At 57.5% G+C, this 27,714-nt stretch overlaps 11 protein-coding genes across 11 annotated transcripts; 4 read left to right on the plus strand and 7 right to left on the minus strand.

The window, feature by feature from the left end:
* The first annotated feature begins 417 nt into the window (after positions 1-417).
* B0H64DRAFT_125441 (uncharacterized protein) lies at positions 418-1,900 on the plus strand. The gene has a single exon (XM_062798040.1). It carries the CDS (start codon positions 754-756, stop codon positions 1,597-1,599), a length of 846 nt encoding a protein of 281 aa, XP_062661020.1. The 5' UTR covers positions 418-753; the 3' UTR covers positions 1,600-1,900.
* Positions 1,901-2,533: 633 nt separating this feature from the next.
* On the minus strand, positions 2,534-3,814 carry B0H64DRAFT_125459 (glycosyl hydrolase family 61-domain-containing protein). Its single transcript, XM_062798042.1, has 3 exons — positions 3,338-3,814; positions 2,991-3,257; positions 2,534-2,919 (listed from the first exon to the last, which is right to left on the minus strand). The coding sequence occupies exons 1-3, from the start codon at positions 3,636-3,638 to the stop codon at positions 2,540-2,542; spliced, it is 948 nt and encodes a 315-aa protein (XP_062661021.1). The 5' UTR covers positions 3,639-3,814; the 3' UTR covers positions 2,534-2,539.
* B0H64DRAFT_125458 (uncharacterized protein) lies at positions 3,815-4,628 on the plus strand. Its single transcript, XM_062798041.1, has one exon. The coding sequence runs from the start codon at positions 3,991-3,993 to the stop codon at positions 4,468-4,470; it is 480 nt and encodes a 159-aa protein (XP_062661022.1). The 5' UTR covers positions 3,815-3,990; the 3' UTR covers positions 4,471-4,628.
* A 649-nt stretch (positions 4,629-5,277) lies between these two features.
* On the minus strand, positions 5,278-6,924 carry B0H64DRAFT_125471 (GNS1/SUR4 family-domain-containing protein). The gene is made up of 4 exons (XM_062798043.1): positions 6,816-6,924; positions 6,223-6,684; positions 5,879-6,161; positions 5,278-5,813 (listed from the first exon to the last, which is right to left on the minus strand). Exons 2-4 carry the CDS (start codon positions 6,646-6,648, stop codon positions 5,470-5,472), a joined length of 1,053 nt encoding a protein of 350 aa, XP_062661023.1. The 5' UTR covers positions 6,649-6,684; positions 6,816-6,924; the 3' UTR covers positions 5,278-5,469.
* Positions 6,925-8,210: 1,286 nt separating this feature from the next.
* On the plus strand, positions 8,211-9,563 carry B0H64DRAFT_392324 (cytochrome c oxidase subunit VA-domain-containing protein). The gene is made up of 4 exons (XM_062803543.1): positions 8,211-8,559; positions 8,727-8,772; positions 8,848-8,965; positions 9,056-9,563. The coding sequence occupies exons 1-4, from the start codon at positions 8,378-8,380 to the stop codon at positions 9,175-9,177; spliced, it is 468 nt and encodes a 155-aa protein (XP_062661024.1). The 5' UTR covers positions 8,211-8,377; the 3' UTR covers positions 9,178-9,563.
* A 729-nt stretch (positions 9,564-10,292) lies between these two features.
* On the minus strand, positions 10,293-14,441 carry B0H64DRAFT_457707 (uncharacterized protein; the record flags this gene model as incomplete). The annotated part of the gene is made up of 5 exons (XM_062807391.1): positions 10,293-11,159; positions 11,209-11,394; positions 11,446-12,875; positions 12,946-14,152; positions 14,232-14,441. 5 exons carry the CDS (start codon positions 14,439-14,441, stop codon positions 10,293-10,295), a joined length of 3,900 nt encoding a protein of 1,299 aa, XP_062661025.1.
* Positions 14,442-15,169: 728 nt separating this feature from the next.
* B0H64DRAFT_125688 (glycosyltransferase family 8 protein) lies at positions 15,170-18,658 on the minus strand. The gene is made up of 6 exons (XM_062798045.1): positions 18,332-18,658; positions 18,204-18,231; positions 18,035-18,141; positions 17,379-17,963; positions 16,880-17,325; positions 15,170-16,825 (listed from the first exon to the last, which is right to left on the minus strand). Exons 1-6 carry the CDS (start codon positions 18,365-18,367, stop codon positions 15,376-15,378), a joined length of 2,652 nt encoding a protein of 883 aa, XP_062661026.1. The 5' UTR covers positions 18,368-18,658; the 3' UTR covers positions 15,170-15,375.
* A 232-nt stretch (positions 18,659-18,890) lies between these two features.
* Positions 18,891-20,056, plus strand: B0H64DRAFT_392331 (uncharacterized protein). Its single transcript, XM_062803544.1, has 2 exons — positions 18,891-19,651; positions 19,718-20,056. Exon 1 carries the CDS (start codon positions 18,951-18,953, stop codon positions 19,584-19,586), a length of 636 nt encoding a protein of 211 aa, XP_062661027.1. The 5' UTR covers positions 18,891-18,950; the 3' UTR covers positions 19,587-19,651; positions 19,718-20,056.
* A 255-nt stretch (positions 20,057-20,311) lies between these two features.
* On the minus strand, positions 20,312-21,742 carry B0H64DRAFT_319740 (uncharacterized protein; the record flags this gene model as incomplete). Its single annotated transcript, XM_062800442.1, has 1 exon — positions 20,312-21,742. The coding sequence occupies one exon, from the start codon at positions 21,740-21,742 to the stop codon at positions 20,312-20,314; it is 1,431 nt and encodes a 476-aa protein (XP_062661028.1).
* Positions 21,743-22,504: 762 nt separating this feature from the next.
* On the minus strand, positions 22,505-24,109 carry B0H64DRAFT_125577 (Alpha/Beta hydrolase protein). Its single transcript, XM_062798044.1, has 2 exons — positions 23,921-24,109; positions 22,505-23,795 (listed from the first exon to the last, which is right to left on the minus strand). The coding sequence occupies exons 1-2, from the start codon at positions 23,984-23,986 to the stop codon at positions 22,938-22,940; spliced, it is 924 nt and encodes a 307-aa protein (XP_062661029.1). The 5' UTR covers positions 23,987-24,109; the 3' UTR covers positions 22,505-22,937.
* Positions 24,110-24,393: 284 nt separating this feature from the next.
* B0H64DRAFT_423626 (uncharacterized protein) lies at positions 24,394-27,711 on the minus strand. The gene is made up of 3 exons (XM_062805616.1): positions 26,759-27,711; positions 26,406-26,699; positions 24,394-26,348 (listed from the first exon to the last, which is right to left on the minus strand). The coding sequence occupies exons 1-3, from the start codon at positions 27,481-27,483 to the stop codon at positions 24,857-24,859; spliced, it is 2,511 nt and encodes an 836-aa protein (XP_062661030.1). The 5' UTR covers positions 27,484-27,711; the 3' UTR covers positions 24,394-24,856.
* Between the last annotated feature and the right edge of the window lie 3 nt (positions 27,712-27,714).

The following is a 27,714-nucleotide window of genomic DNA, read 5'->3' on the forward strand; positions in this document are numbered from 1 at the left end:
TCATGGAAGGGGATTCGACTTGCAAGACAACCGAGTTTTGGGGAGGTTGCACGGGCGCATCGCCGGCGACTTGTCGCCATCCCTTCCCGGTCTTGGATTTTGTTCTAGAAGAAAGAAATCCTTCTTTTCGTTGACTCTCGCGCTCCCTCCCTCGGGAAGGATTCCTGCCCGGGCCAAGCAGGGGGATGGATGCTGATGCTGTTTCAACAAACCCCCTTCACTAACCCCGACGAAGCGAAGGGACGCCGAGCCGTGTCTTGGAATGTTTCGTTCCTCTTTCCCTTGCCTCCCTTTCCACAGCTTGGTGGTGAGATAGTTAACGAGATCCGGTCTGATCCGGCCGTCCCCGCTCGGTTGCAACGCGGCGAAGGTTATCTCGATAAAAAGGATTCCCGTAAACACACAGCGAATCCACAACCCGTCCGATGCAAATATCGGGTACGCCCTCGCTTCGTCTCAAGGCTCCCTGCAGCGCTCCACACGCGGATGCAAGTGCGCCGCAAAAAACGTGGGATGGGAGTGCCATTGCGATTGCTGGGCTCGGAAGCTTTGATGGGACTGGCGATGGGAGGGGAAACAAAACGAAAGAGAGGTCGCACGTGTCGGCAAGTCGGCGGCAAAGGTTCGTTTGGGAAGCATGCAACGGGATGGATGGAGGGATAGTCAGGGGCAAGAAAGCTACCCCGCAGGTGTCGGACATGCTACCTTATCCATCCCTTCCATTTTCTTGGTGACCACTCCAATCACGCCGGGATGGAAGACTTGAACTGCCCCTGGGATGTCGAGATGGAGGGTTGTCCCCCGCGCCGGTGGCGATGGGCGATGTGGCCATCGGATTGGTGCGTGTCACTCTGGTTCCTGAGGATCATGGGCACTCAGAAGGGAGTCCCTTTGGTTGGAAGAGGGCTGGTTGGCTTATATCCTCACACATCAAGATTTGATCAACGGTCATGTTGGAGTACTGTGAATTTGCTACCATCATCAGTGCTACTCTACGGTGTTATACGTTGTGGTTCTAGACTCTGGTATCTCTTGGACTGTGATGAGATACATCATACAGGCCACTTACATGACAGAGTGCTAGCCAACCGAGGCCATGGCGGCATCCCGAGTCCAACCCGCCGACGATCAACCAAATCGGAGTGCATGAGAACGTGCCACAGAAACGCAGGGACTGCATCACCAGCCGCCACACCGGTGCATCACTTCCCCGCGTCCAGACTTCTGGACGTACGTTGTACTACAGTTGCTTACGAATACCTCCATACATATGTACAAACTCGCCATGCAAGGAGGCGCCTGTCATCATCAACCCGCGTCCGCACTCCCACCCAAGGTCAGCCCAGGCATGAGGATGCGCACCGGGGGGCGTTGAAACAAAATGCAACGGCAAGTCTCTTTCCAGGTCGGACAGCGAGGATGCCGGTGACGGCAAGGGCGATCACGGTTTCAGGGGCGTGGGCGGGGGCCGGGGCGCCTCGGGGGAAGATAACGGTGCCCGTCGCCGTTTTCAACGTCTCTGCGGTGGAGATGCTCCGGATGAGGCCCAGACCTGATCAGAAGCCCCCTTGCTTACTTGTATCGAGCAAGGAGGTGTAGTATGTACACCCTTGCTTGCCGGGTTTGCGACTTAGATACAATGTGATCACAGTCCCAACGGCCTGGGACTCCTTCTCTGGGCTTGGTACGGATCTAGACCTGCTCACTTGTGTGCATATGAGAGCCCGGAACATGGTCGTGTAGCGGCCCGGAAGGGGGCCCGGTGTGTGCTCAGAGGGAAGTTCTCGCGGATTTGAATTAGACGTTGGCCCATTGCCCAGTTTGTTAGTTGAGCACACCTTCTCGGCCGGGCCCATCACTGCGGCCGAGATAAGCGAGACCTTATGCCCAGACCCCTCTCTTTCCTCACATGGTACAAGTAGAAATGTAGACAACTAAACCAACGCATAAGACCCCAACCGCCCTCTTGCCGGTCTGGCCAACGCAAACCCCAATCAATCACGGCCGTTGCGCTCCGTTCAAGGGAGATCCACGACCGGGCCAGGCCCAGGCTGCAATCGGCCGAGAAAGGGGACCCGAAACAAACAGTGGGTGGCCCGGCCGGGAGGCAGGCCGTAAAGTCCGGCCGGACCCGCCCCGCCCCACTCCGGCCGGGGCCCGGGATCGCCGAAACGTGGGAGTAAACCGGCAAACCGGCTAATAAGCTAAGCTGGTGTGTTGGTGTTTGTAAAACGGATACCCGGCCTGGACTAACCGACCGGGCCGTCAACACAGGTGCCGAGTTTCTATTCCCGTTCGGTTGGCCGACCTGGTCTGTCTCATAGTCACAACCAGTGTATAACCCACGCCGTCACAGAAGCCAACAACTCGTCACACGCACCCTAACACTGAGACCTTGGTACTGTTGCGTATGTACTTTGATTCGCAAAAACTATTGACAACGAAGTCCAAAATAGGCCAAGGCCAACTCAACTATATACAAGAAGCCGCCACCACCTCCTCACTCACCCCTTCACCACCCGCCTAGGTAGGCAACCACCTAAGGAGTGCACTGGCTATACCACTCATTCTGCGCCTTGCAGCTCCCCTCAGCACACGCCGTGGGGCCGGTATACCCATTGCCACCGCACTGCGCGTACAGCGGCACACTGCCACCACTGCCACCACCGGTGTTGCCACCACCGTTGGTGGGCTGGCTGCCGCCGGCGGAAGTGGTCGGGGTGGGGTTGGGGGTGGGGTTGGGGTTGGGGCTGCTGCCGCCGCCGCCGCCGCCGCCGGAGCAGGTGAGGGGCGCCGGGCCGGGGATCTGGTAGGAGCCCACGTTGCCGTAGATGCTGACGACGATGCCCGGGTGGTTGGCCGGGTAGGCGCCGGGGAAGGAGACGAAGTTGGAGCCGGCGTTGGTGCCGGAGCCGGTGACTGGGGGGTCGGGGGTGTTAGTCACTTCCTTCTGATGGTGTAGTGAGTGACAAGGAGGGGTGAAAACTTACTCTCGACCTGGGCGCACTCCATGTAGAACTGGGCGCCGCCGGGGGCGCTGGCGCTGTGCAGGGCGAGCAGCTCGACGCGCATCAGGTACTGGCCGGGGGCCACGCACGACGGCACGTCGAAGTAGTGCCAGCCGTCGTTGGAGATCATCTCGTCGACCGCCCACACGCCGTTGTTGACGCCGCGCTCGGCGATCTTGAACCACTGCTGGCCGTTGGCCGAGGCCGAGGCCGCGTTGCTAACCTTGGCGAGGTAGACCGAGATGGGGCCTAGGAGGGGAGGAAGAAGGCCATGTTAGTGTGCCTGCCTGGTTACGTGGAAGTTGGCTTGTGAAGAGGGCGACACATACCCTTGTGGGAGGCAGCGATCGGGTTGTCCGGGTCGTTGGGGCCCGAGGGGCCGCCAATCTCGTGCTGCCACCACGCGCCGACACGGGCACCAGCGGGGATCTTGATGACGTTGTTGTCCTTGATCTGGATGTTGGTGTTGCAGGCAAAGTCGGCGTGGTTGACGTTCTCGATGGGGAAGTTGCTGTAGGGGGCGCGGATGCCCTTGAGCTGGCCTTGGTCCTGGCCGTTGACAGAGAGCCTCTGGAAGATGGCGTGGCCGCTGACGGCGGTCGCCAGAGCGACGAGGGAGAAGGCCTTCATCGTGATCGTGGACTTGATGTCTTGTCTAGGAGGGGATAGGGAAGTAGTAGAAGGAGTGGTAGTGGTGGCTGTCGTAGACTGGACTCAAGAGCAGCTGAAGAAGCAGAAGTCATGATTCTCATCGGGGGAGCGAGACGGCGCCTGTTATACTCCTCAGTCGGCCCCCTTCTCTCCCATGTTAGCATCGTCGTGGGGCCAGGGGGACGCTATCGCCGCGCGCACTTGGGATGAGAACTTCTCGAATAGGAAGCGGAAGTAGACCCCTAGTCTCCTTGACAGAACGACACTGGATTGTCTTGGCATGCCCCATGCGAGCCACTGAGCGAGCTGGTCTGGCCGAGCGGGTGTGGGCATGCGGCTCCATCACCATCATGCCACTCCCCTGTTCCCCGGATTTCCTCTCCCTCTCGCTGCTCTAGCGGCGCCCACGAGCCCGGTTGGACGAGATTGGAAAGGGGGTAACCCCCCACAGGGCGGGCAGGGTGCAACAACAGACAACCCGGTGCGTGGTCCTGTCCAATCTCGCTGTCACCCTGAGACGGCATCGGTCCGAACTCCGGTAGTGGACTGTGTGCGGTTCCGGTCAAGTGGTTCCGACGGCTGTTTGGTTTATGATCCGCTCCGGGGATGTTTTGGGAGAACCATTTTGGGTTTCATGTATCCACCTGGCTGGTTCTCTTCGGTACGCTCGCCGGCGGCGGTAGCATCCCTGACGGGCTCAGGCTTCCTTGGTTGGGGTCTGTTTGTTTCACCAACATCTTTCCACCCGCAGCCAGTGTTGCCCAACAAAATTCATATTATTAATAACACCGACGCCGGTCAACCCCCATGACTGCTCGCAGCGGCCCAGCCCCGGTTGTGTTGCATCAAAGACGGGAGAGCAACAGCACAACCGCCGATCTTATTCGATGGCCCTCGATGGGCCCCTCGGGAACTCGGCCCTCCTTTGGTCTTGGTGTTGTAATGATGCGACGGCCCGTGGGCGATATCAGGGCCCTCACCTCGACCATGACGGGGAACTGGGAAGACTCGCATCTCCGGCAGCAGCCCGATGCCGACCTCGCCATGTCGGGCCCCGCCTGTTGGGCACTAATAATACTCCAGAGTGCCTCGTTCTGGCGGTCTCGACGCAGTGCTCATAGCGACATCTAGCCGACAACACCAGAAACGTGGCCCTTTCCGTTCCTCTTGTTCAACTGAATGTTATTAAGACTGCTAATGGTGCGCCTCGCTTGTATCCGCTCAGGCCAGTAGTACAGGACAAACGTATACACATAACGAAACGAAGGCATAAAAATCGAAAGACCCGAACCGGAGCTTGAACAATGTCCGCCGCGCGAACCGCCGTTCAAAGCCAGCCCCGCGATCTGGCCTGCAACCCTCCCTCCCAGCCCGGCCCAGCGATCCGGCTGGTGTCGCTCTTGGTGGCGAAATCCGACTCGGCCCATCCATCATCGTACACCTTCACCGCCATCATGATACACCCACGCCCTTGGTCGCCCATATATCGTTAGGAAAAACCGCCCCCACCCTAAGCCGCCGCCAAATGACCGTTCCCCGTGTCTAACTCCGTAATGAATACCGAGATGCCGTGATGATGGTTTCGAGGAAATTGTGCCCAGCCTTTCCCAAAAGGCACATCTACTGCCCCGCGGTGCGTGTTGTACAAATCGCACTCCTTGATATCCTAGTTGTCACACTGTCACGCCGCTACGCTTCGCATGAGCACATGCGCCCGGAGGCATCGCTCCTGCGGTCCAAAAAGCTGCCCGTGTCGTCCCTTGAACCGCCAGTGTGTGCAATCACCGCGACAGGCTCGTCATGAGGGCGCTTAAGCCCTCCTTGAGCGGGTGGCGGTGCCGTTGGTCTTAACACCGGTCGACTTGGCGTCGCCGTTGCTGCCGTTGGCGTAGCTGTTGGCATTCGCGGCCGAGCCGTGGATCGGGTCTGGCAGCGGGGCCTGGCTCATCCTCCGCACGGCCTTGCGCCCGCTGGGCCGCTTGCCGTCCTTCTTGTACGTCGCGAGGTAGAACGAGATAAAGAGCAAGAGATAGGAGCTGATAATAGCGATGCCCGAGAAAGCAGCGAACTCCTCGCCCGCGCACTGGCCAGCGTTGGGGAGCCACTGGAAGTAGGTCGAGGTGAAGTAGGTCCAGGACGCGAAGTACACGAAGCCTACACAGGAGTGGTTAGTAACGCTCCCTATCTGAAAAGAAAAAAAAGATAGGGGTGAAGCCTACCGAGATCGATGACGAATTGGATGATCTGGAGACGGGTGATCCACTCCTTCCACCAGATCTTGATGCCGCGGGCGCTCTGGAAGTAGTACCAGTACATGACCACGTGCACCATCAGGTTCAGCGAGATGACAACCCACGAAACCGACGTCGACCCAATAAGCTGCGTGTAGCACAGGAGAGCCGTCGCGCCGTGGTGGTAGCAGTGAAGGAAAGTCAGGGGCTTCTTCTTGAGGAAGAGGAAGCAGGTATCCAGAAGCTCAAGGTACTTGGTGAGGTAGTTCAACTAAATCCAACCATGTCAGCACACTACGACGCTCGTGGCAAGGTGGCTCGAATGGACTCACGTAGTAAAGGACAACCAGGGGCTGAGTCCAGCCGCCCTCAATGGCGCAGATGGCGTGGAAGATGCCATGGCGGACGACGGTGGGCAGCATCTGCTCGATGAAGAGGGCGAGCAAGATAGCGCTGATGGCGGTGAGATAGAAGTTGTGGATCAAAAACAGGGCGCGCAGCTTGAACGGTTCGCGGTTGCGCATCAGTTCCCTGCCGCCAAAGATGACCGTGTAGTAGATGACGATGAAGATGCTCGTCTCCTTCAGGGTCGACATGGGCGTCGAGCCCGGCTGGAAGGTGAAGTCATCGGCCGAGTAGCCAACGACGTACTCGAAAGCCTTGCTGAAGATGGGCCAAAGATGGATGCCGAACGGCCGGTCAAGAGTCGGGACCGGCAGCTTCTCGAGGAGAGCACCGACGGGGGTCGCGGTCGTCATTGTGCGAGAGTTTCCGCGACGGCGGAGTCAATTAGTCTGCACAGCACACGACGTGTCAGCAAGTTTTGGTATGACAACTGCCACGGCACCCTGTGCGGCCGTTCGAGCGGGTTGCTGGGGCATTGTGCGGACAGTTGCATCCGGGAGGGACTGATTGTTGGACTTACCTAGCGATGCAAGGTTTGACACGCGACACGTTGAAAAAAGAGATGATGGATTAAGGCCGCCAAACCAAAGTTAATGCCAAATGACGGCCGAGTATGAAGAAAGCCAAAAAAACGAAGTGAAGAGAAAGGGGGTTCCAAAGCAGCACCCTCGCAAGACGGAAACGTAAGACGAGAGAGCGCGGGAGAGTTGACAACGGGAAGGAAAGCGTGCCGCAAATAATAAGTAAGGATCGCGATTTCGAGAGTTCACGGACAATGGAACCAAATATTTTTCAGCAAGTCCACCCGTCGAAAAGGAGAAGCCACGAACAGCTTAGCCTTGGCTCTCATTTCCTTGTTCCTGCATGTGAAGTTTTGCCGCCCAATCAAGGCACGGATACTCTTATGTCAGATCTGCTCCACAGGCAATCCTGGGTTTTGGATCGGGTTTTGTTGTTTTTTGCTGTCTTTAACGGGGGTCCCGGGATCGTGGAAGCGGAAACAATCGAGCATGGGAGAGGGATGCAAGCAGCGGGTTGCCTGTCAATGCGCTCAAAACCGGCCACTCCTGCATCGATTTTCCCCTTTGGGAGGTTTGACAAAACAACGCTCCCACGGGGATAGCCGATTCGGCTCCCTCGGTTCGGCCCCTTTTAAACCGGCAAACTCGGCTAGAATCCGCTCCGCTCCGCTACTTCATTGTTGCAATGAGCTCCCGTCGGGAACGGAATCGGGGATCCAGTGAATCAACAGTCAGCATTTGCACTGCCAGCCAGTGACATACAACAGTTGACGATTGGTCAAAGTATCTCCTCCGACGGCAGGCACCGCCTCGCCAAGGCCGGTCTGACATCGAGGATATGGCGGTGCCGACGATGTTGCGTTGTGGATTTCGGAGCTCCGGAGCACCGATGCCTGCACCCAAACGTCCGGGCTCCGCGGCCCCGGGAGATGAGGGTGGTCAGCCTTGATATATCTTGTTCAGCCGGTGGTTGCAGTCGCTTTTGATTTTTGTTGCGTATCCGCTGTCAACCTCGGTAGCCTCGGTGGCCCCAACCACGACACGAGAAATGCAGCGTTTCTCTAGCCAAAATAGCTATAAATTCAGGTACCTAACACACTGGCAGGCTATACAGCACTGAAAAGCGTTATACAGGCAGCTTCACGAGTGGTGCCGTCGTGGGGCCGTCGAACCGGCAGTTCCAGCCACAGCTGCAACTTGAGGGTGCTTGCTCCAGCCACGGCACGTGCACGGGGGGAGCCGGCAGACTGGAGACTTCCCTGCGTGTCTGCTCAATGTGTGGGATCTCATTGGCGGGGTGCAGACAGAACAAGAAAAATAATGCGCTAAGCAACTAGGCGAGCAGAGCATCGCATAGCCGAAACATGATTCGATGCCAATATCCGTAATTTCCAGGATCAACACCAAACGCACACTGGTCCTGACTGCACCCAATTCAATTGAGAACCAAGCTCTCTCGAGCCAGCCCACCGTTGTTGAGCCTCCCCACCCCACCAATCGCCCGCCTCACCACTCTTCCCGGCTCGGGCCTTTTCATTTTCTCATCGTTTGAAGCGCAAAAATGTCGGCCTCCCTGCTCCGCGTTGCCGCTCGCGGCCCCTCCAACTTTCTCCGCGCCAACCTCGTCGCTGCCCGGCCGCAGCCCATCGCCGCGCGCGCCGTCCTCGCCACCCCGAGCTTTAGCACATCCGCCCGCCTGCGCTCCGAGCACCAGGAGGAGACCTTCGAGGAGTTTTCTGCCCGGTGAGTCGACGATATCGGGGTTTCGTGGAGCAAAACAGAGCTTTCCCTAGCTCCGCGGGGAGCTTTCGCAGCCATGACGTGACCCGTTTTGGTCCACCCACCCCGACCCAGCACACCCACCACAACATACTCGGTCGACCAATTGCTGATTATGAGGTCCCGAGTAGCTACGAGAAGGAGTTTGACGGTGTTCAAGACGTTTTCGAGCTCCAGGTAATAACCCAACCGCCCTCGACCGGCCTCATCCACCCCGTCGCCCTCCGCTAACCCGGAGCTTCACCTACGCAGCGCAACCTGAACAACGCCTTCGCCTACGATCTCGTCCCCTCCCCCGCCGTCGTGTCCGCCGCCCTTAGGGCCGCGCGGAGAGTCAACGACTTCCCCACCGCCGTTCGGATCTTCGAGGGTACGAAACTCTAACCCACAACCATGCGGGAAATATCGTTCTCGAGCGACCCCGCCCCGATACATGCAGCAGGCTAACGAGGTCAAACAGGCATCAAGGCCAAGGTCGAGAACAAGGGCCAATACCAGCAGTATCTGGATGAGCTCAAGCCTCTGCGCGAAGAGCTCGGCATTCCGCTTAAGGAGGATATGTACCCGGAGGAGGCCAAATAAACGAAGTACCAGGTTTTCCTCGTCGAGAACATCGCACGGCCTACTGGACAACTCCGTGGGTGATACCATAGACACACCGTCTTCCGTCGGAGTTGCAAAGGGCTGTGCAAATCAATCTGTATATGTCACCATTGCCTAGACTTCGTTTACCACACATGTAAGGAAGTTACCGGGGGCCTCGAACGATCCGGAGTGAAGAAGTGATGCTGAAAGTTGAGTGGGGGACAGGCAGAGCTTGGATGTGAGAGACTGACTGCCGAGAAAAGAGATCAAGTTCATTTCCTCGCCCTGGAATATCCCATCCTGGGATACCATCACCGCATGAGAATGGCCAACCGTCCGCATCCTTATTCACCACTCATTATCACAAGCGATTTCACACATCAAATGATATACTTCAGCCCATTTATTCCTCCATAAAGGGAAGGGTATCATGTCCCGCATATGCTAACTCCGCCACGGTCTTCATTACCCATCCATCCACCGACGTCATATCCCTCCCCGAATTGCCAACTGGCAAACAACTACCACCTATCCTGTGAGCCATGATATTCGCCGTCCTGTCCGATGCAATGCGATATCGAAACGTACAAAGCAAAAAGCAAATGAGAAGTAAAACGGAGGCCGACGCATGATCGACGCCAGCCCCTACCTCATTCTCCCCCCCCAATAGCACCATCCTCCGCAATTCGTGGGTATGCATGCTCCAACCCGCCTCAAGCAGAAGAAGCTGAGGCATCAGAAACTCTCCCAAAAATGTCCGCCTTGTCTTCGTCCCTGGTGGGGCATCCGGGATCCATCCCGTCGTAGCCGTCTCGCGGCTCCTCTCAGCACCCACTATCGTGCTAGCCACATCCGACGACTTGGTGTTAAACCCCTCGAAACCCCAGCTGCTCCAACTTGGCGAGTTCACACGCAGCCGGCTCATCACCACCGGACTAAGCACCATTGCGTTGTTGCCTCACCGGCTTCGCCCTGGCCGGTTTAGCTGCTGCGGGGGGTTTCGCTATCCTCTTCTTCTTCACCTTCCGGTCACCACCACCCACCGGACCGAGCGCCGCCGGCCGGCTCTCCCGCCCGCTGCCACTAGTAGCGCTTGGGTTACCTCCAGACTTCTAGTCACGGAGGTGTCCCCAGCGACCAGCGCCGCCGACAGGCGGAAAGAAGGTCATGCCCGGCACGGGCGTGCCACCACCACCAACGCCCGGCCCATCGGAGCTCATGGCCGCGGGGCTGGTGCCCCGGCTGCTGGCTCCCACCCCGCGGGCGGGCCGGGGGCTCATAACCCCCATGCGCGGACTGCGCGGGACGCTAGCCTGGCGAGTCTCGCGGCGGCCGTTCCGCAGGATCTTGAGCTCCTCCTTGGCGCGCTCCAGCTCGCGCTCGCGGTTGTCCAGCGTCGCTTGGAGCTCGTCGATCTGCCGGTTGACCTCGGTCAGCTCGTTCTGGGCGTGGATCTCGTGGATTTTGCGCAGGTTATCGCCGGCACGCCTCTCGAGGTCGGTGACCTTGCTCTTCAGCTCCTGGTGCTCCTGGTTGAGCCCGGTGTGCGCATTAAACGTGTCCTGGTATGCCTTTCGGCTGTACTCGGCTTCGTTCTGCACGCCCTGGACCTTCTTTTCGAGCTTTTGCACCGTGGCGAGGGCCTCGTCGCGGTCTTTCTCCGCCTGAGCAACCCTCGCAATTTCAGGAACTGTCGAGTTCGCCAATGTATCGCGAGCCTCGGCGAACTTGGATTCCAGAAGCTTGTTCTTTTCTCGCAAAGCCTCCGCCTCGTCTTGCTGAGCTTTCGCGGCCTCAACGGCTTTTTTGCACTCCTTCTCAAAAGTATGACGATCGCGAAGAGCGTCCATATACTTTGGCTCCAGCGACTGAACGGTGCGCTCATGGGACCGGAGTTGCAACTCCAAACTTGTGCAATGCTCACGCGTCTTGGCCTCGATCACGGCTTGTGAGGCGAGTCGGCTTTCCAGTTCCGCAATCTAAGCAGTGTGAGAAGCGTGGTCTTTCTTGATGAGTTGGACTTCTTACCTTGGCCGACATCTTCTCGAGCTGCTCCACAGGCACTTCGACCACCTGGGCGGTTGGCCCGCTGACCGGGTGGTTTGTGAGTGTCTGCCTCAACAGGTCGGTCATCCTCGCCGGTGTTGAGTTGCGAGAGGGAAGCTGAGAATCGAGAAGCCTCGGCCGTTTAGGAATCCCATCATCGATGCCGTCCTATTATTTGTTAGTGAGATCCCATTGAGCTAGATTCCCAAAGCAACTTACCAAGCGACGTTTCCGGCCGGCAGCTTCAGCCAGGAGGTCGACCTGGGACTCCTGAGTGCGCTCTTGCGAACTGAGCCACATCTCGAAGATGTCGGCAGGGAGCGGGTGGGGCTCCCAATCCAAGCCACTCTCCGGGTTTCTTAAGAAGGCGGCAAATGTCTTGGCCGCTTGATGGGGCTCGGTGCTTTGTCGATCGGGATTTCTAAGATAGTCCATGGCGGTAGCAGTAGCCAGATTGAGGACGTTCCGCCGTTCTAAACTATCCAAGTCCTGCTCGGCTTGGTGAAGCTGTTGGTCGATGTGATCCAGCGAGTAGGTGGCAACCAAAGAGAGGACGATTGGTTCCATGGACTCGAAGCCCAGAGTCGCCGGGAGCTCTACTGATCGGGCCGTATGGTCGTATGCGATGACAACGTCAACGCCTCCCTGGACCGCGGAGAGGTCCTGACCAGCCACAGCTAGAACGACCGAGGTCACCTCGGTACCCTGTTCCGTAGAGCCCTCTTGCCCAAGGATTGTGTACGGGCAATCTGTCGTCGAGACAACCGCTTCCAAGTACTCAAAGGCCCGACCAGGTTGAGAGATTATGAGTATCCGGGCGTTGATATCCCAGAGACCATTAATGAACTCGTAAACAAACGAGAATTTGCTGTTTGAATTGGTGGCATGCTTCATCATATCCACCTTGCTCAGCTCCGGGAGGTCATCCTCATACGCCGGCAGGTCGCAAAGGTTGAGCAAGCGGTCGAATATGACGTCGATTTTCGTGACCAAAGCCGGATCTGGAACGCTCGAGCACGAGTTCGCAAATACATCGCCAAACTTTATTAGAGTTGCTTTGTTTTCTGTGATAGTATCGAGGTACTTTGCCCGAGTGTTGGCGGCCATCGGAAGGGTTACGGTAAAATGCCGCACAAGACTGTCGTCCTCGTCTTGTTCATCGCCCCCTATGCCAGGCGGGGACTGAAACTGATCGGGTTGATTCAAAGGCACGAGGGCTTGGTCATCGACACCACCACCAAGCACCTGGTCGTCAGCAGCTAGGTCGTCGAGGGAAACAGGCGGGTGCTCGACCGAGGTTGTCAGATCCGATGGAGCCACTGTTACCGGCTGCTGCTCGAACTGGACGGGTCCGCCCATGGCTGGCGTCTCGGTAGGCATATTAAAATCCATACTGCTGTCTTGGCCCAAACCACCGCCTTGTTGATTCAGGCTAACCGCGGGGAGAGGCTGCTCTCCCAGCGGGGTTTCTAATGCGGACGAGTCCACCGGAGCGGCGGAGGCTTCTAGTCGTTCAGCAAAAGTCCCACTCGGCGGCGGAAGAACCGCTGATGGGGATAATAGTGCCGGCTCCTGTCTGTATTCGGTGGGCGGCACGGCAGGCGATGTGCCGATAACATGGTCCTGTCCGTTTTCTGCAGAAGGCGTACCTGGTGGGGGACCAAACACCCGAGCACCTAGCTGCCGCATCCGTTCCACAGCCGAAAGGCGTGGGGTTACTTCTTCTGAACCATCCATGTTTCGATTCGGGGGGGGTAGAAGGTTGTGGCGCGTTCTTCTCTTTCTCCGGGGTAAACGAGGGTGAGACCTCTTCCGAGGGTGAGATCTCTTCGCCCAGGCGCCTACTCGCGGTCTGATTGGGAATTTGTAAAGGCGACTTCGTCTTGGGTGGTCTCGGGAGGGTTTCGGGAACTATATCGCCCAAGTCTTGTCCAGTGCCCTCGAAAAATGAGCGAAGGAGGCCGAGGTTGTTAATATGTAGGGAGACTGCTTGAGCCGCCTGAAGAGGTGAATGAGCGTCGGAGGCGCTCGGGGCGGAGTTGGTTCCACGTGCAGGAAAACTTTGTGAGGCAGGATCGTTCGCCCGGGGTTGGCTGGAGCTCTGATCGCTTGAGGGTCCCTCTGTAGGCTGGGGTGATTCGGCCTCGAAACCGAAATTCGGGGGCTCGTAATCGGGCTGTGTTAGAAAGCCTTCGCCCCAGGGACTATCGTCGGAGGCCAAATCCTGTCCAAGCTGCGGATGGGGCCGTAAACTGGAATGGGGACCGTTTTGAGATGCTGCTTCGTGCGCCTCGAGCAAGCCTGATGGGTGGCTGAGATCGTGATGGGAGGTTTCGGGTTGGCGTGACGGTATGTCGAGATCAGAACGGCTTATTTGTGCCTGTGAAGTAGGCTCACTGAGGTGGGCGGCCGATTGGCCCGTCGACTGGGTGCGCAAGGAGTCAAAGGGGTCCTGCGAATCCTGGATGGTTCGCTGGCTGACTTGGCCACCGGTATGCTGGCCGCTACTTCGCGACGAGGCTGCGGCGTCCACAACTTGCGAGGATGGCGCGGATTGAGAGGAGTTGACGACACGATATTCGGACGGATCGAAGTTGGGAGGATGTACGATCTCGAGAACGAGCTGCCCGTTGTTGTGCGGGACTGACAGCACGTGCGCCCAGCTAGACTGGGCGCTTGATTGAAGATCTCCCTCGGTGGAAGTGTAGCCCGAATCAGCTGATGCTCGATGTCGTTTCGGTGGCCTCCTCTCTTCGTCGACAACCGAGGGCTCCCTTCCGCGCTTTACTCTCCGGTTTGGGGCCAAACCAGGCCGGCCGTCGCATTCCACGGCGGGGTGAAGGTCGTGTCGGGCGACGTCTTCACGCCTGCGCTTCTCCCTTTGCCAATCAGCGACGGCAGCTTCAGTGACGTTCTCGGCGGGTTCCTAGATTCGGGCGCAGCGTAATTAGCGGGGTGCACACGAAAGCGCGAGGCTGCACGTGGTGTTGGTGATGGATGATTACCCAGGTCGGCTGGTACCGCTCGCCGGTGGTAGGGTTATCGGCCCAGTCTACTTTGTACAATAATCTACCCTTTGCGGACTTCTCGTCGAGGATATCTCGGACCTCGTAGAAACCTTCGTCGGCGGTCGATCCACGAGTTGCGCGAGTTACTCCCGCCGATTTCCGGCGTTTTTGTTTAAACGGCTGCATGAGGTCGTGGGGACGCTTCATGGTTGACGCGAGTCGCTGGAGTTCGCGACCCTTTGGGGTCGATTGGAATGATTTTGATTGGCTGTTGAACTGAGTGGGTGGCGCCAGTCAAGTGAGTGCCGAGAGGTGATCGTTGTTGAAGTCTGAAGAGGACCAAACGGCCCTGTCAGTCTGCAAAACACCTCACATCTCCTAGAAATGAATGGAAGTAACAATAGTAAGATGAAGAATAAAATAATAAACGAAGTGAAGTGGACTTCTCTTTCTGGCCACCAGCTATTCTTTATTCTCCTGTAGGTGCAGGGCAAGTAAGTGGTACCACGTCGAGTTCACATGCGCCTTTCATTATTTCGTAAGCCTTCGCGCCTTCCCAAACCAAGATCGATACAGAGTGGAGGGGAATACATTTGGGCCCAAGTGAAGTCCATATTGGCACGCTAAGAATTTTATCTAGGGAAGTGGGCATGGGGTAATTCAATGGTTGCTCCTGCGCGCTCGTGGGTATGTACATAACTATAATGTCATCATTATTAACCATTGTCATACCGTCTGTTTGACATCGCTCCCCCACCGCATAAACACTCTCAAAGCAAGTGCTTCGACGGATGTAATGGAACCAAGTGGAAGGTCCCAAGAAGAAAACGATGACGATGCTCGATCTGAAAAACACAGGAGAGGGAGAAAAAAGCCAGACATGCCAATGAAACCAACTGAATAATTAGTGATACCATGGAGAAAGAAATGCCACATGTCAAGACCAAAAGCCCAGTGAATACCATTAATGCCCTCCGAGTTCCCCCAAACGCTCGAACATTATCCGTTCATCCCCAGCTTTCCCGCCCCGCCTCCTCTTCACCAAAACCGATCAACCTGAATTCGTATCATACAGCGCTTTCCCGCAAAAAAGGGGAGTGGTTCCTAAAAGAGCAGTCACACACTAGACTATAAGACAGTCCTATGTCTCAAGAACGTCCCGCTCCTCCTCGGTCGGCAGCGCCGGCGTCTCAAACGTGGGGATATCCTCGCCCTTCTCAAACGCCGGCCCCGGGCCCTGATAGCTCGGGGCCGCAACCGGACCAACCGCGCCCTCCTGCGAAGCCATAATCTCCGGCGCCGCCGCCAGGATCCGATTGACCGGGCTCGCGCTCGTGGTCGGCTTGACCGGCTTCGGGCTGACGAGCGGCGGCGGCGTAGGCGCGACGTAGGTCGGGGACCGGACGCCCTCGGACCCGAACGGCAGCGGGCGCGAGGGGATCGTCCGGCGCTGCTCCCCTCCCTCTTCTTCTCCTCCTCCGAACCCACCACCACCACCACCACCACCCGCATCACCACCACCCTCATCGCCGGCCCCGAGCCGCCGGAACAGCAGCTCGGACTGCTCCTTGGCCAGCTTCCGCAGCTGCGCCGCAGGATCCTTGTAGCAGCGAAGGAGGTTAGCCAGTTCACACAGGCAGTCTGCCGGGCCCCACCGGTTCCCATGCACACATACCCAATCAGCCTGCCCCGGCACGCCCTCGGCGCCCTGGAGCAGCTGCTCCCCCCCACCTTCACCATCACCGACACCACCACCGACACCACCACCGCCCTCGCCATCACCACCAAAGCCACCACCAAGCCCATGGCCACCACCACCGCCGCCGCCAGCAACCCAACGCCTCGGCCTCCGGATCGGCGCGGGCGTGACGGGCAGGCTCGGGCGGTCGTCTTCGCTGGGGAAGTCGGTGACCTTAAAGCCGCGCCGCGGGGTAGCAAAGTCGCTCACACCACCACTCACACCACCACCACCACCACCACCACCGCCACCAGCACCAGCCCCCCCGCTCCCGCCGCTCCCGCCGCTCCCGCCGCCGATGCCACCACCTAGGACCAAGCCCTTACCACCGCTGCGCGTGCGACGGTGCTTCTGCATCCTGCGGTCGACGTAGCGGTTGATCTCGGGCACGCTGTCCCAGGCGTTGGTGCGGGGGAACGAGGACCAGATGTCCGTCGTCGTCGTGGGCGCGGAGAGCGCGGTGCGGGAGGCCGGGCCCGGCGCCGGCGGCGGTGGCGTGTGCGGTTCGCCCGGCTGTGTAGCTGCCGCCGCCGCGGGGCCGGATGGCACTTGCTGCGAGCCTGCTTGCGCGGTTTGTGCTTTCGCGGGTGCCGGTCCGGGCGCGGGCGGTTCGGGCTGGGTCAGGTGCGCAAACACGCGGGTCGGCCGCGGCCGGTGAGTCTCCCAGGGGAAGAGCGGCTTGGGCTTCTCCGTGGGCTTTGCCGGTGCCTGCTTTGGAACGTCGTACCACATATTCTTTGGCGGGCTAGGGTAGCGCTCTGGCGGGACGAACGGGGCCGGGTCGGACGACATGGTGTAGTGCGTTTGAGGGAAGTTCATGGCCTCGGGCCTTGAATCCGGCGGTGGGGGTTGCCTGGAGGATTCCGTTAGCTTTTGTAACTGGGTAACTGGGCAAGGGGTGGCTAACCGCTGAGCATCCCAACTTGGTACCATCTCTGGTTGGGGTTGAGGCTCGGGCTTGTGCTCCGGCTGGGCCGGCGGTTGAGAACCCCATTGCTGGTGGTCCGATGCCTGGTCTTTTCGAGCCTCAGTATGTGTCCCTTCTTGGGATCCAGAAGACACGCTTGGGTGGGAAGGCGCGGTTGAGTGCTCGGCTAAGTGTGATGGTTGGGAGTGAGGGTGTTGGTGGGGTTGCTGCTCAGGGTGGGGATAAGACTGATGGGAATAATGGTGTTGCTGGGTATACTGCTGTGCTAGTTGATGTTGCTGACCGTGAACGTTGCTGGGTTGGTCGCTGGGGGGTTCGCCAACGGGAACAACATAACGGATCGTAGGCTGGAATTCGCCTTTGACGAAATATTGCACTATCGCTGGGACTTGTTGCTCTGGCTGTGCTGGCTCCAGTCGGGGTGTCTATATCAACGGGTTAGCAGCAGATCGCCTCGGCCAGGTTTGTCGGAACGCACCTCCTTGCGGTAATGTCGATCATAAACCGCCCACCATCTGCCCACCATCTGGTCAAATGGGGAGCTTCCCGTGGCCCTGTCTCTGCCCTGCACCCACGGCTTCTCGGGTCCAATGAAATGAACCATATTGATACCGGACTGAAAGTGCTTGTAGGCAGGCACATATTGGTAATGGGCTGAGGGCGTAACGTTGTAGCTGAAGCTGAGGCGGTTGAAGCTGTTCTTGAAGTACATGTTCAAGAGGCCCTGGTCGGCGCCGTCAAACGAGATTCCACGGCGAGCCATGGCCGTCATGGCGTAATAGTCGCCCATGTTTGGGGTCAAGACCATGACACCTGTATTGAACAGGTCCGGCCACCCTATATCAGGAGCTGCCGAGAAGGCATGAGGAAGGTCGAAAAGCTCGTCGGGTGCTCGGTAGGCCACGATATCGGCATCCACATACACGATCTTCCGGAATTGGGTCTGCCTCCAGAGGTTGATTTTGGTGAATGCCGAGTGAAGATCCGGGCGGTTCATAAGGTTCAGGTTCGCAGGATGCTCATTTTGGATGCGACCAACGGGAATGACATAGTCATAGACGGCCTAGCCAACGGTCAGCCAAATGGAACATGTACATGCACACACATAAGCCTATGAGAGCTGAGGAAGCTCACCTTGAGTTGTGTCACAACATCGAGAGACACGGTATCTAGGGTGACCAAGACGGCCAGCTTCTTGGTGGTGCCCGCATCGCGAAGCGAATGGGCCAGCACCAGGGCACCTTGAGAATAGGAGTTAGCTCCAGAGGTTGGACAGATGTAGCAATTGGTGTTCCGAACTCACCAGGAAGATATGTGTCCGTTAGGAGAAGCTGTATTGGGTTCAGTTTTATTTTTCTCGTCAAGAGCAGCGCATCAGCGCGTCGGCGCATCGCCGGCTTCGGCCTAAACAAAACAAGAATCGTAACTCACGCTGGCGTAGACATCCTCTGCCCCTTGCACGGCCATTGTGTGCAAAGGCTCCTCGCTAGCGACGTCAAATCGGAAGATGATGGATAGCTAGGTAGTAAAACCGAGGTGGTGTTCGTAGCGTAAAGAAAAATGCGACAGCTCGAGCCCGAGGAAAGTTGGGGGTCACCGAAGGAGCAATCCTCGAGAGAGAGGAGGAGGGTAAGGGTACCTCGAAAGGTAGGCGAGATCGGGAAAGATTTGTGCTACTACGCTAAATCAGCGCATCCCCTTGACATGACCCTGGTCACCAGCCTAATGTTTACACTGCGCACTGTCGTCAACTTGGTATCGCAGGAAGCTGTCGAGCATGCTTGGTGCGACGGGCAACACTGGGATGCAAGCTTGGTTCAACAAGGGTCAATTGCAGGGAGGGTTGGAGCTGCAATGGGAGACCGGGTCCCTTTCCCCGCGGGGCACCGTCCATTTGTGTTGCTTTGCAGCTTCGTGCAGCGGCGGGTCAACGACGGGATAATCAGCCGACATATACATACTATGGATGTAGGTACCTATATACGAAAGACGGGAACTCTGTGCAGTTTTCACGCCGGCAACAGGCGTGGTGGCACGAGAGACATTCGCCATGAAGCAGCTCACTTTGCATTGCCAGTTCTGGGCCAGTCCAGGCTCGCAGATAAGCACTGAAACCCCTGCCAGACAAAAAAATGTTGCGCCAATGCCAAGCCCCTCGAGTTCGTCCTCCAACGGCTCAAAGCACGTTTCTGTTTTGAGACACGCGAGGTGGAAGGTGGCTTGCAGGTGCAGGAGGGAGATGAGAGCTTCATCCCATCTCTCGGTTCACACAACGCCACGGAGTACCCGAGTCGAGAAAACTCTGAGATTCAAGGGGCTCGAATCAGGAACCGTGCGACTTCGTACAGCATGGGCAGCCAGGAACACCGTCAGCACCAGCGGGGTTTCTAGCAGGGCTCTGCAGACGCGCCGGTCCACGAAACCGTTAGCGCTCCTTTTAGTGCCGTGCAGCTTTCCACAGGCGCGTCGAGCGGGGCCATTGCATCATCGTGTCGCGATCAATGGAAGCCCCCCTGTCACCCCGCAATACCCCGCGACGAGACCGGTCGAGAATTGGGTGTCAAGCTCAACAAAACTCCCGAGATCCGTTGTCCGGTCATTGGCCTCCCACAGCTTATTCTTGCAGATACCGAAAGCAATGAGCCCAAGGGCGATTGTATTGGCAACACAAACGAATTGTTACTGATCAAAATACAGCCAGAAATTTTGTTGAATGTATCAAACGCATTTGCAAGCTTGATTACATATCCGGTTTGTTCGACCAGAATTTCACATCGAGGAAGCACGCGACTGAGTATCTGAACCCCCAAAATCAAGGACGTATGGCCGTCGATCTATTTACCGAAATCCACATGACTTCCTTTAGCTACCCCCGTGATCCATCACCTACCTATAGTAACATCTCGGCTACTTCGCGAGCTCCTTTATGACCCAGAACAGAAGGACCTAAAAAAGGAAAGCAAGGAAAAGAAGGGGAAGATGGCGGGGGTGGGGCAAGGCAAGAAGTTGAGGGGGTTCAAGGCACTCATACTGAGGCTTAGGGAGACAACAGGTTGCCGTTTTATCTTTGCCGCCGGTTTGAAGAACGAAGTTACGAAGAGGGTGAGACTCATGATATAAACCAAGAAAACGGGATTAGATGCCAGCAAGACTTTTCGAGCTTGCAGCACGAGTTGAGATCGTGGGCCAACTGTGAAGTAGATAGGTCTAATAACACAAACATGTGCAAAATGTAGAATTTCAAACTATTATACAATTGAAATCAACAAGCCACACCGCCGCCATACAGCCGCCATACATGCAAAACGCCTATAGCTTTTTTTGTGACTCTCGCCGCCGCCGCCGCCGCCGCCGTCCCAAGACATGAGCCTCCCCACCACTCTAAAGCAAACCTCCCGCATCCCTCCACCCTTACAAATCCTTCTTGAACGCATGCTCCGGCTTATGGGTGGTCTCATAATCCACATGCACATACGCCCTCTCAACATCCGGCAGGCGCTCCAGCTTCATCTGCAGCTCCTCGGCGATGTCGTGGGTGTCCATGAGGGTGGCGTCCGGGTCCATGACAACATCGACCTCGGCGATGAGGCGGGGGCCGGAGTGGTAGGCGCGCACGGTGTCGATCTGGCGGATGGCGGGCGAGTGGGTGAGGCAGACATACGTAATCAGCTGCTGGATCTCGACGGGCGCGACGACGCCGACGAGCAGCAGGAACTCGGTGAAGGCGGTGCGCAGCCACAGCGACGAGATGACCACCGACAGGAAGATGGCGCCCGCCGGGTCGAGCCACCAGGCCAGCGTGCTGCCGCCCACCGAGGTGAGGATGCCGAAGCCGTTGACGAGCAGGTCGTTGCGGTGGTCCTCCCACAGGATGCGCACCTGCGAGTATTTGTCCTTGATGGACCACGTGTAGAGGAACAGGGCGAGCTTGGTGCCGAAGGCGATGCAGACCGAGATGATGGACGGCAGGAAGAAGGGCCGGAGCTCATCCGAGCTCTCGGCGAGCTCCCTGGCGGCGAAGGCGATGATGATGAGCGAGACGGCCGTCATGAGAAAGCAGAAGACGATGTTGCCGACCGTCTCGAGGCGGGCCTTGCCCGAGGGGAAGCGGGCCGGGTCGACGCGGCGGACGGCGCGGTTGGTGAGGATGAGGGTGACGTTGGAGAGTGGGTCGAAGATGGCGTCGGCCATGGTGGTGAAGAGCGAGAGCGAGCCGGACGAGATGGCGGCGTAGAGCTGCAGCGCGGCGAGGACGAGATTGGCGACGAGTGAGCCCCAGACGGCGATCTTGAACTTGAGATGGTCGTCGCCCTGCTCCTGGCGCGCTTCGGCGCAGTGCTCCTCGACGCTTTTAAGCAACCGCTCAATGGTCTCGTTCTGAGCTTGGTAAAAGCCCTCGAGACGGCGCGCGGTAGTTGCTTTGCGCCCAAAGGGTTTGATATACCCCGCGAGCGTGCCGGTCGTGGACGCCTTGGCGGGGACGGTAGGGCCTGGCTGGTGAGCAGCATCACGTTTCCTAGATGTGTTTGCCTTGATTTCTGCCAACTCCGAGGCCGTCTTGTATCTCTGGGACAGGCCGTAAGGGTCGTTTCCGGCGCCGACAAGGGGAAACCGACCGGCCCGCTGGCTCTCAACCTCGACATCGCCTGGGGTGGATGGAGAATGCCGGGCAACGGCGCCCTCGTCGCCGCCCTCTGTGGCCTCCACGCCGGTGCTTGCGCCGTTTGCTGCCATTGAAGGGCGGGGTGATTGTGTTCTCGCTAGGCGGCTGGCCGAGTCCGACTGGGTTCTGAAGGGATGAGGGTGCAGCGATATGCTATTTGACAGATCCGGTTGGTCCATGGTGACCGGATTGATCGTAGGATCGGTTGTTGGTTACCTCGATGCTGTGCGACGGATTCTGTCAGACGCTGAGCAGTACTGTGTAAGCACAGCACTGCACCGGTGGAAACTGGAAAGTGATCTTGAGAGGAATGCCGGTGAGATGAACGGTGGGTTCCCCAATAGAAGACTAGATTGATTGATAAGATTGGTTGAGAGATGACCCCCGTGCCCCCAAAAAGAGAGTTCCCCGCCCAAAAACCAGATGAAGCACCCACCTTTGTAAATGACCCTTGACGATTCATACCCGCCAAACTGGAATGAGAGAATCCCCCCGCAGAGGCGCAGTGTGTCTCGTGCCTCTTCTGCTCTTTAGCAGGAGTTCCCTTGCCTGTGCGCATAGCCAACTGTAGCTAGCTGCTACAGCTGTGGTGCTCAAACAGCTAAGAAGCTCCCAGGGGCTCAACGGGGTGAAGGTGAACGGGGAACGGTCGGTGGGCTGTGCTTTGATCCATCCAACCAGGAACGTCTGTCGCGGCACGGTGACCTTGGGTCAGCACAGTTGTTAGCGCGAGGATATTTCTTTGGGTGTCCCAGAGTGCCTTGGTGCCGCGTGATTTGATTGGAAATATGATGCCCAATGCATAGACAATATCGTCATACTGTTCGACCCCATCCTCGCGACAAATACGTCATTGACTCAATATTTTCATCAATGCGTGGACGTTGACGAAAAGGCGCGAATTTGTTCGTTGGCGGTTGATGGCGGCTTTAATGATCGACTCCGGGGACTTCTTTGCTTGATTCCTGGTGTGGCGCAGTGCCCAGTTTCGAGGTTCGACGTTGCGGCAAAAACCCAGGAGACTGGAAAGGAGATGGTCAAAGCTGATTCTCGAACGCCGATCCGGGGCGCTTTATACACGACATCGGTACCTCGAGGTTCTAGACCTGATGGTCTTGCAGCGGGGTATATCCCATCCCGTCTTCGGGGGCTTCCGGGATACTGAGGACAAGTTCCCGAATGGCAAGCCGAACCGAACCCGATATCTGATATCTGGGTCACACCAGTTTCTAGCCTTGTGGCCGCCAGCATGGCGCAAGAATCTACGCAAGGGCTGATCTATACGAGAGAGAATAAGAAATTCGTATCGTTACCTCACACACTCAAACTTACATCCCCAATACAATGTCCCAACCCTATGATACCGCATTCCCCCTACAGCTTTGGCCCCGCCTTCCCCTCCTCTTCACACCTTGCCAGAATCCAATCGCCGACGTCCTTGTAGAACTCTTTGCTATCAGGACCGTCGTCATGTAGCTGGTGATACCACCCCTCGTACGCCTTAAACTCCTTATCCTGCACCTCGCCCGTGAACTCATCAAAGTACTTGCGACTCGCCTCATACCACGTCGTCTTATCCTCCGTGCCATGGCCCACCCACAGGCTCTTGAGCGCGCCGCCCGGCAGCGGCCTCACCTGGCCGCTCGCCAGCGCGGCGGTGCGGTCTAGCAGGCCGGCGAGCCCCTCGAGCGTGCCCGTGTTGTGCATCAGCTTGTCCTCGAGCAGGCTCTTGCGGGTCTCGACGTCGCGCGTCAGGTGCTCGGGCATGATCTCGTGCTTGAGCTGGAAGTGCGGCAGCAGGCGGCCGGCGAGGCGGCCCGCAAACACCTTGACCGCCGACGGCTGCTCCTCGGGCGAGAAGCTGATGAAGGGCGCCTCCAGCATCCAGCCGCGCACCTTGCGCACCACCGTCTCCTGGTACTCCGGGTGGCACGCCAGCGTCAGAACCTGCCCGCCGCCCATGGAGTGGCCCAGGACGAAGACGGGCGGGTCGGACGGGTCGGACGGCAGGTGCGGCGTGATGAAGGCCGCCATGTCGGCGAGGACCTGGGTGGTGGGGCCTGTCAGGCCCATGTCGGCGGGTTTCTTGACCGAGAGGCCCCAGCCGCGCTGGTCGAAGCCGTGGACGGCGATGCCGCGGGCGGCCAGGGTTGGAAAGAAGGCGTTGTAGCGGCCGAGATGGTCGCTGAAGCCGTGGATAAAGATGAGCTTGGCTTTAATGGGGCCGTCGGGCTGGGAGGATGTCAGCGTGATTAAAAAGGTAGTTCATGATATGCTAGGTGAGTTCTGTACAAGGTGAGGAGGAAAGATGTATTTAGGAGCTCGGGGGGTCGGTGGGGAGAGCGAGGATGACGTACCAGCCATGACTTGGTATAGAGGCTGTTGCCCATCACCTCCAAAGTGCCTTCCTTTTCAATGGCCATCTTGCACTATATTGAGCCAAATTTAATTGACGAGTATAGGAACAGCGAAAATCTGGGACGTAGTGGGTTGAACACCGAGAAGTTGATCTTTCGCTGGCCGAGGTTGGCACGAACGACTTGACTAAGGAAAGGTGTGACGTGAGCCTCGGCAAACAAAGAACCCGCGCTCGTCCCCAGTGTTTGTTTTATGTGTTCGGTAGAGTTGAGCACTTAGAATGAAGTTTGGAACGGGCGCTAGTAAGATGAGATGAAAGGTTCAATTGGGTCTTGTATATTGGGGATCGGACAAGCACCGAGTAGATGGACGGTCAGTGTGATAATCAAGTGGAATCAGCAAGACCGCATCTTTCGGAGTCAGCATGTGGGGCTAAGTCAGCAGGGAGTCGTAACCGTCCGCGCGCCAACCAGAACATCAAAACAACAGGGGTAAAGATTACTGGCACAAGCACAAGCCACGAATCCTTGATGGGCATCTCCATATCCGTTCGGCGTGGTCGACATGATCTGCTTTTGTGTGCCAAATGATAAAAAACCCAATGAAGATCTCTCAGTTGAGGTACAATACGCGCCGCCACCCGCCCTGTGAAGGGCCAACCCGCTAACCAAGACATCCAACGAGCACAACAAACAACCGCCCCTTGCCTGAGACATCACAACATCGAAAACCATTAATCAACATGATCCAAACCCCATTCAAGCCTGATAGCCGTCAAGCCCAATGATGCCGTTAAATCTTTCATCCTAATCGTCCCATCGTGACTCCGGGGGACAAACAATTCCCCGCTGTGTATAACGCCGCAACACCGTCCCTAGTAAAACAGTCTCGAAAAAAAAGCACCCACACCCTCATTTGCCTAAAGACAACAAATGCTATATATCCCCCAGATCAACTTGGAGCTCCGTGCCGGCGAATAGGTCCTGGGCGGTTGCGGGCGTGAGGCTGAACTTGTCGGCCGGCAACTCCTCGTCCGGTGTCCGGATGCCGATTCCGCTATCGTCGTGCGTCGCTTGCTGACTGTTGGACGTCGGAGCCGAAGGAAACGGCGCCCGATCTGGTTGCGGCTCTGGCATTCGCGACATACCGAAATCATCGCTGCCACTGCTGTACCGAGATCCTTGGTGGTTCAGCTCTTGGTTTGCTGACTGCCGCTTCGGAACCGCGAGCGGGGATTGACTCAGCTTCTGCTGCAGGAAGCCGCCTTGCTCTGCCATGAACTGGATCATCTCGTCCACCCAACATTTCGTGACCCACCACGACCCGAAGCTCTTTCCTTGTCCAATCGTGAGGTCCCTCATCAGAGCCGTGCTCAGCCTCTGGACGCACCAGACAAGATTCGTGTCCGACGCGTACGGGAACCGGCTCGGGAGGGAACGCAACAGATTGACCCAGCGATCCAGCACGTTTGACGAGTCCATTTCCTCAAAATCACCCTCTTGCGGTGGCCTGCCGTTTCGCGAGGCAATTTCGCCCTGCACCGTCAAGCACTCCATCTCCCATGGGATGTTAACCGGGTTGAGCAGGTCGCGCATCTCGTTGAGCAAAAGATTCACGACATCGTCCATGCCACGTGATGGGATGCACTCGGCCAGCTTCCTAACGTTGATCATCGAGATCCACTCCATGTACATTAGGTCGCGGTTCGCAGGGTTTGACAACATGTTGGCGGCGGCGTGAGCAGTGAGGTTCACCCGCAGTGCCCTGTCGAGCAAACCGGCAAAGATGGTAGCCGGGCCCTCTTTAGCCCTCACCACGTGGAGAGGCTGCCCTTGGAACGACTCCCGGATATGGGGCACAAGCCGCTCGGAGATGTTGCGCAGCGTGTCGAGAACAGGCTTGGGCACTACCTGAAGGGTCAGACCCGAAACAATGCGCATCATTCGCTGATACAGGACAAAGTCAGATTCCTCGATCCACGGAGAGATGGCCGGATTTGCAAACAGTTTCTGCACGGGCATGGTGAGGGTGCCTTGAAATGACGTGAAGAGATGAAAAAAGGCCTTTTCCTTGCAGTAGCGGATACATTCGACCAGGGACGTGCAATATGAACGATAGAGGGCCACGAGGGACTTGGCCGCGTCGGGATCTGTGCCGTCCGGGAGGTATGCTTCGATTCGGGGAAGGATGATCGGGTCCGACTGCTTGAACGTTTCCCCTGTTTCAGTCGAAAAAAGAAGCTGCTGGGGAGTCTTGCTCATCGTCGACTGCAGCTGGTCAACGCTCACTACCTGCGGCTGGTTGTAGAGGCTATGATGGAATTCGTGTGATCGCATGATTTTCGATCCGGGTTGGTGTGGGACTGGAGGCGCGGAAAACGGAGTTCTGTCGGATCGCATCGATGTAGAGTTGGCGGCGGGAAGGGTGCTAGTACACCATGTTAATAGCTGCTAGTGGTTGACAAACAGACTGACGAAGACTTACTTGAAGTTTTGTGACAAAGAAGCATTCTCTCCCAAAGGCACCGCATGTTGGCTGGGACTATCGCGGACGTCGGGTTGCTCTTCCCTCAACTGAAAGTTGACGTAGTGATATTTTGACTCTCCGCGAACCCCCAAGCGCCGTGTCTTGAGGCCCGGAAAGAGCACCCGTACGAGCTTACCGAAGCTTGCAGGATTTAACACGGTGATCCGTTCTGTGGCACACCGAGAAGCATAATTGGCATAGACGCGCCCCCTTGGTACCGACCCCTTTCCCGTTGAGCACACGAGGTTGATCCTATAGACTCGTCAGCACGTTTACATCATAGGGCTTCTGCGTTGGAGGGGGGTTCATACCAGAGCATCGCAAAAACCTGGCGTGCCCGTTCGGAGTTTGGCCCGCGGTCATTGCCAAGCAGCTCGTGGGAAACATCCTCGAGGCTGCGGTGCTTGTTGGTGTGGAACAACTGTCGCATCTCTATCTCGTTATTGGCGTTGGAACGCGCACCCGACTTCGTCGCCGCGGCCATCCCATTGAACGAGTCGTCGCCATCGTTTACTTCCCGATCAAGCATCTGGCTGTCGTCTGCAAAGCTCGTGTTTCCGGCAAAGGACTCGGCAGACAGAGATTGGCGACTGAGGCTATGGCTATGGTGGTGGAATGAGACGCTGGGAATCGCTGCATTCATAGGAGCGTCCGGCCCGAAGTCGCGGCTTGCCTGCAGCTGTGAGGCAAGCAGCAGGTCCTCCGGAGTCATCTGGGTCGATCCGTTGGGGAGCTCGCGCGTATGGCTGGCGTTATTAGGTAGCCATTGTGAAGAATACAGGTCCGCGGACTCGGCGAAGCTGTGTTCCACGTTGGCCTGCGTGGTCGCGCTGTGAATCGACGTGGTCGAGCCTCGCGACCGGGGCCGCTTCCTGGGCTTGGCGGCGAGTCCTAGCGCATCTGCGAGGCGATGAGTATTTGGAACATTCGATGCCTGCAAGGGACGTCGAGGAGGGTTGACGCTGCATGGAAGGAGGGGTGTCCGCGATGGTGGTAGGGATGCGGCCTCCTTACCGTGGGTCGAGTCCATCGCCATTCCTGTTGCGGACAAAACAGTTTGCCTCCACCAAAACACAGGACGATGACGGGGTTTTGCGACAATGAAAGGTCACCCGCGCGCGCTGCAAAGAAGAATAAGAAAATTTGCTGATCGAAAGCTTATACACCTTCGCCCGGGATTCGAGGGGATGCACGAGCAGGAGCTCGAGGATGCGAGGTATTGCGCTGCTGCCCGCTCGGCGTGATCAATTCGTCATTTCCTCTGAGG

The sequence above is a fragment of the Chaetomium fimeti genome (assembly GCF_033439085.1).
Source record: "Chaetomium fimeti strain CBS 168.71 chromosome Unknown B0H64scaffold_3, whole genome shotgun sequence".
Taxonomy (NCBI): Eukaryota; Fungi; Ascomycota; class Sordariomycetes; order Sordariales; family Chaetomiaceae; genus Chaetomium; species Chaetomium fimeti.

Bases quoted from the DNA above. Each gene is read 5' to 3' on its own strand.
- B0H64DRAFT_392324 (XM_062803543.1), top strand. From the start codon at position 8,378: ATGTCGGCCTCCCTGCTCCGCGTTGCCGCTCGCGGCCCCTCCAACTTT. The intron at 8,773-8,847 runs GTAATAACCCAA...TCACCTACGCAG, and splicing joins AAGACGTTTTCGAGCTCCAG to CGCAACCTGAACAACGCCTT. The intron at 8,966-9,055 runs GTACGAAACTCT...GAGGTCAAACAG, and splicing joins CGCCGTTCGGATCTTCGAGG to GCATCAAGGCCAAGGTCGAG.
- B0H64DRAFT_125471 (XM_062798043.1), bottom strand. From the start codon at position 6,648: ATGACGACCGCGACCCCCGTCGGTGCTCTCCTCGAGAAGCTGCCGGTC. The intron at 6,162-6,222 runs GTGAGTCCATTC...GGTTGGATTTAG, and splicing joins CCCTGGTTGTCCTTTACTAC to TTGAACTACCTCACCAAGTA. The intron at 5,814-5,878 runs GTAGGCTTCACC...ACTCCTGTGTAG, and splicing joins CCAATTCGTCATCGATCTCG to GCTTCGTGTACTTCGCGTCC.
- B0H64DRAFT_125458 (XM_062798041.1), top strand. From the start codon at position 3,991: ATGCGGCTCCATCACCATCATGCCACTCCCCTGTTCCCCGGATTTCCT.
- B0H64DRAFT_125688 (XM_062798045.1), bottom strand. From the start codon at position 18,367: ATGGCCGTGCAAGGGGCAGAGGATGTCTACGCCAGC. The intron at 18,232-18,331 runs GTGAGTTACGAT...AACCCAATACAG, and splicing joins CAGAGGATGTCTACGCCAGC to CTTCTCCTAACGGACACATA. The intron at 18,142-18,203 runs GTGAGTTCGGAA...CCTATTCTCAAG, and splicing joins AACGGACACATATCTTCCTG to GTGCCCTGGTGCTGGCCCAT.
- B0H64DRAFT_125459 (XM_062798042.1), bottom strand. From the start codon at position 3,638: ATGAAGGCCTTCTCCCTCGTCGCTCTGGCGACCGCCGTCAGCGGCCAC. The intron at 3,258-3,337 runs GTATGTGTCGCC...CTCCCCTCCTAG, and splicing joins GATCGCTGCCTCCCACAAGG to GCCCCATCTCGGTCTACCTC. The intron at 2,920-2,990 runs GTAAGTTTTCAC...CCGACCCCCCAG, and splicing joins GGAGTGCGCCCAGGTCGAGA to TCACCGGCTCCGGCACCAAC.
- B0H64DRAFT_392331 (XM_062803544.1), top strand. From the start codon at position 18,951: ATGAAGCAGCTCACTTTGCATTGCCAGTTCTGGGCCAGTCCAGGCTCG.
- B0H64DRAFT_423626 (XM_062805616.1), bottom strand. From the start codon at position 27,483: ATGGCGATGGACTCGACCCACGGTAAGGAGGCCGCATCCCTACCACCA. The intron at 26,700-26,758 runs GTATGAACCCCC...ACGAGTCTATAG, and splicing joins CAGGTTTTTGCGATGCTCTG to GATCAACCTCGTGTGCTCAA. The intron at 26,349-26,405 runs GTAAGTCTTCGT...ATGGTGTACTAG, and splicing joins TCTTTGTCACAAAACTTCAA to CACCCTTCCCGCCGCCAACT.
- B0H64DRAFT_125441 (XM_062798040.1), top strand. From the start codon at position 754: ATGGAAGACTTGAACTGCCCCTGGGATGTCGAGATGGAGGGTTGTCCC.
- B0H64DRAFT_125577 (XM_062798044.1), bottom strand. From the start codon at position 23,986: ATGGCCATTGAAAAGGAAGGCACTTTGGAGGTGATGGGCAACAGCCTC. The intron at 23,796-23,920 runs GTACGTCATCCT...ACATCCTCCCAG, and splicing joins TCTATACCAAGTCATGGCTG to CCCGACGGCCCCATTAAAGC.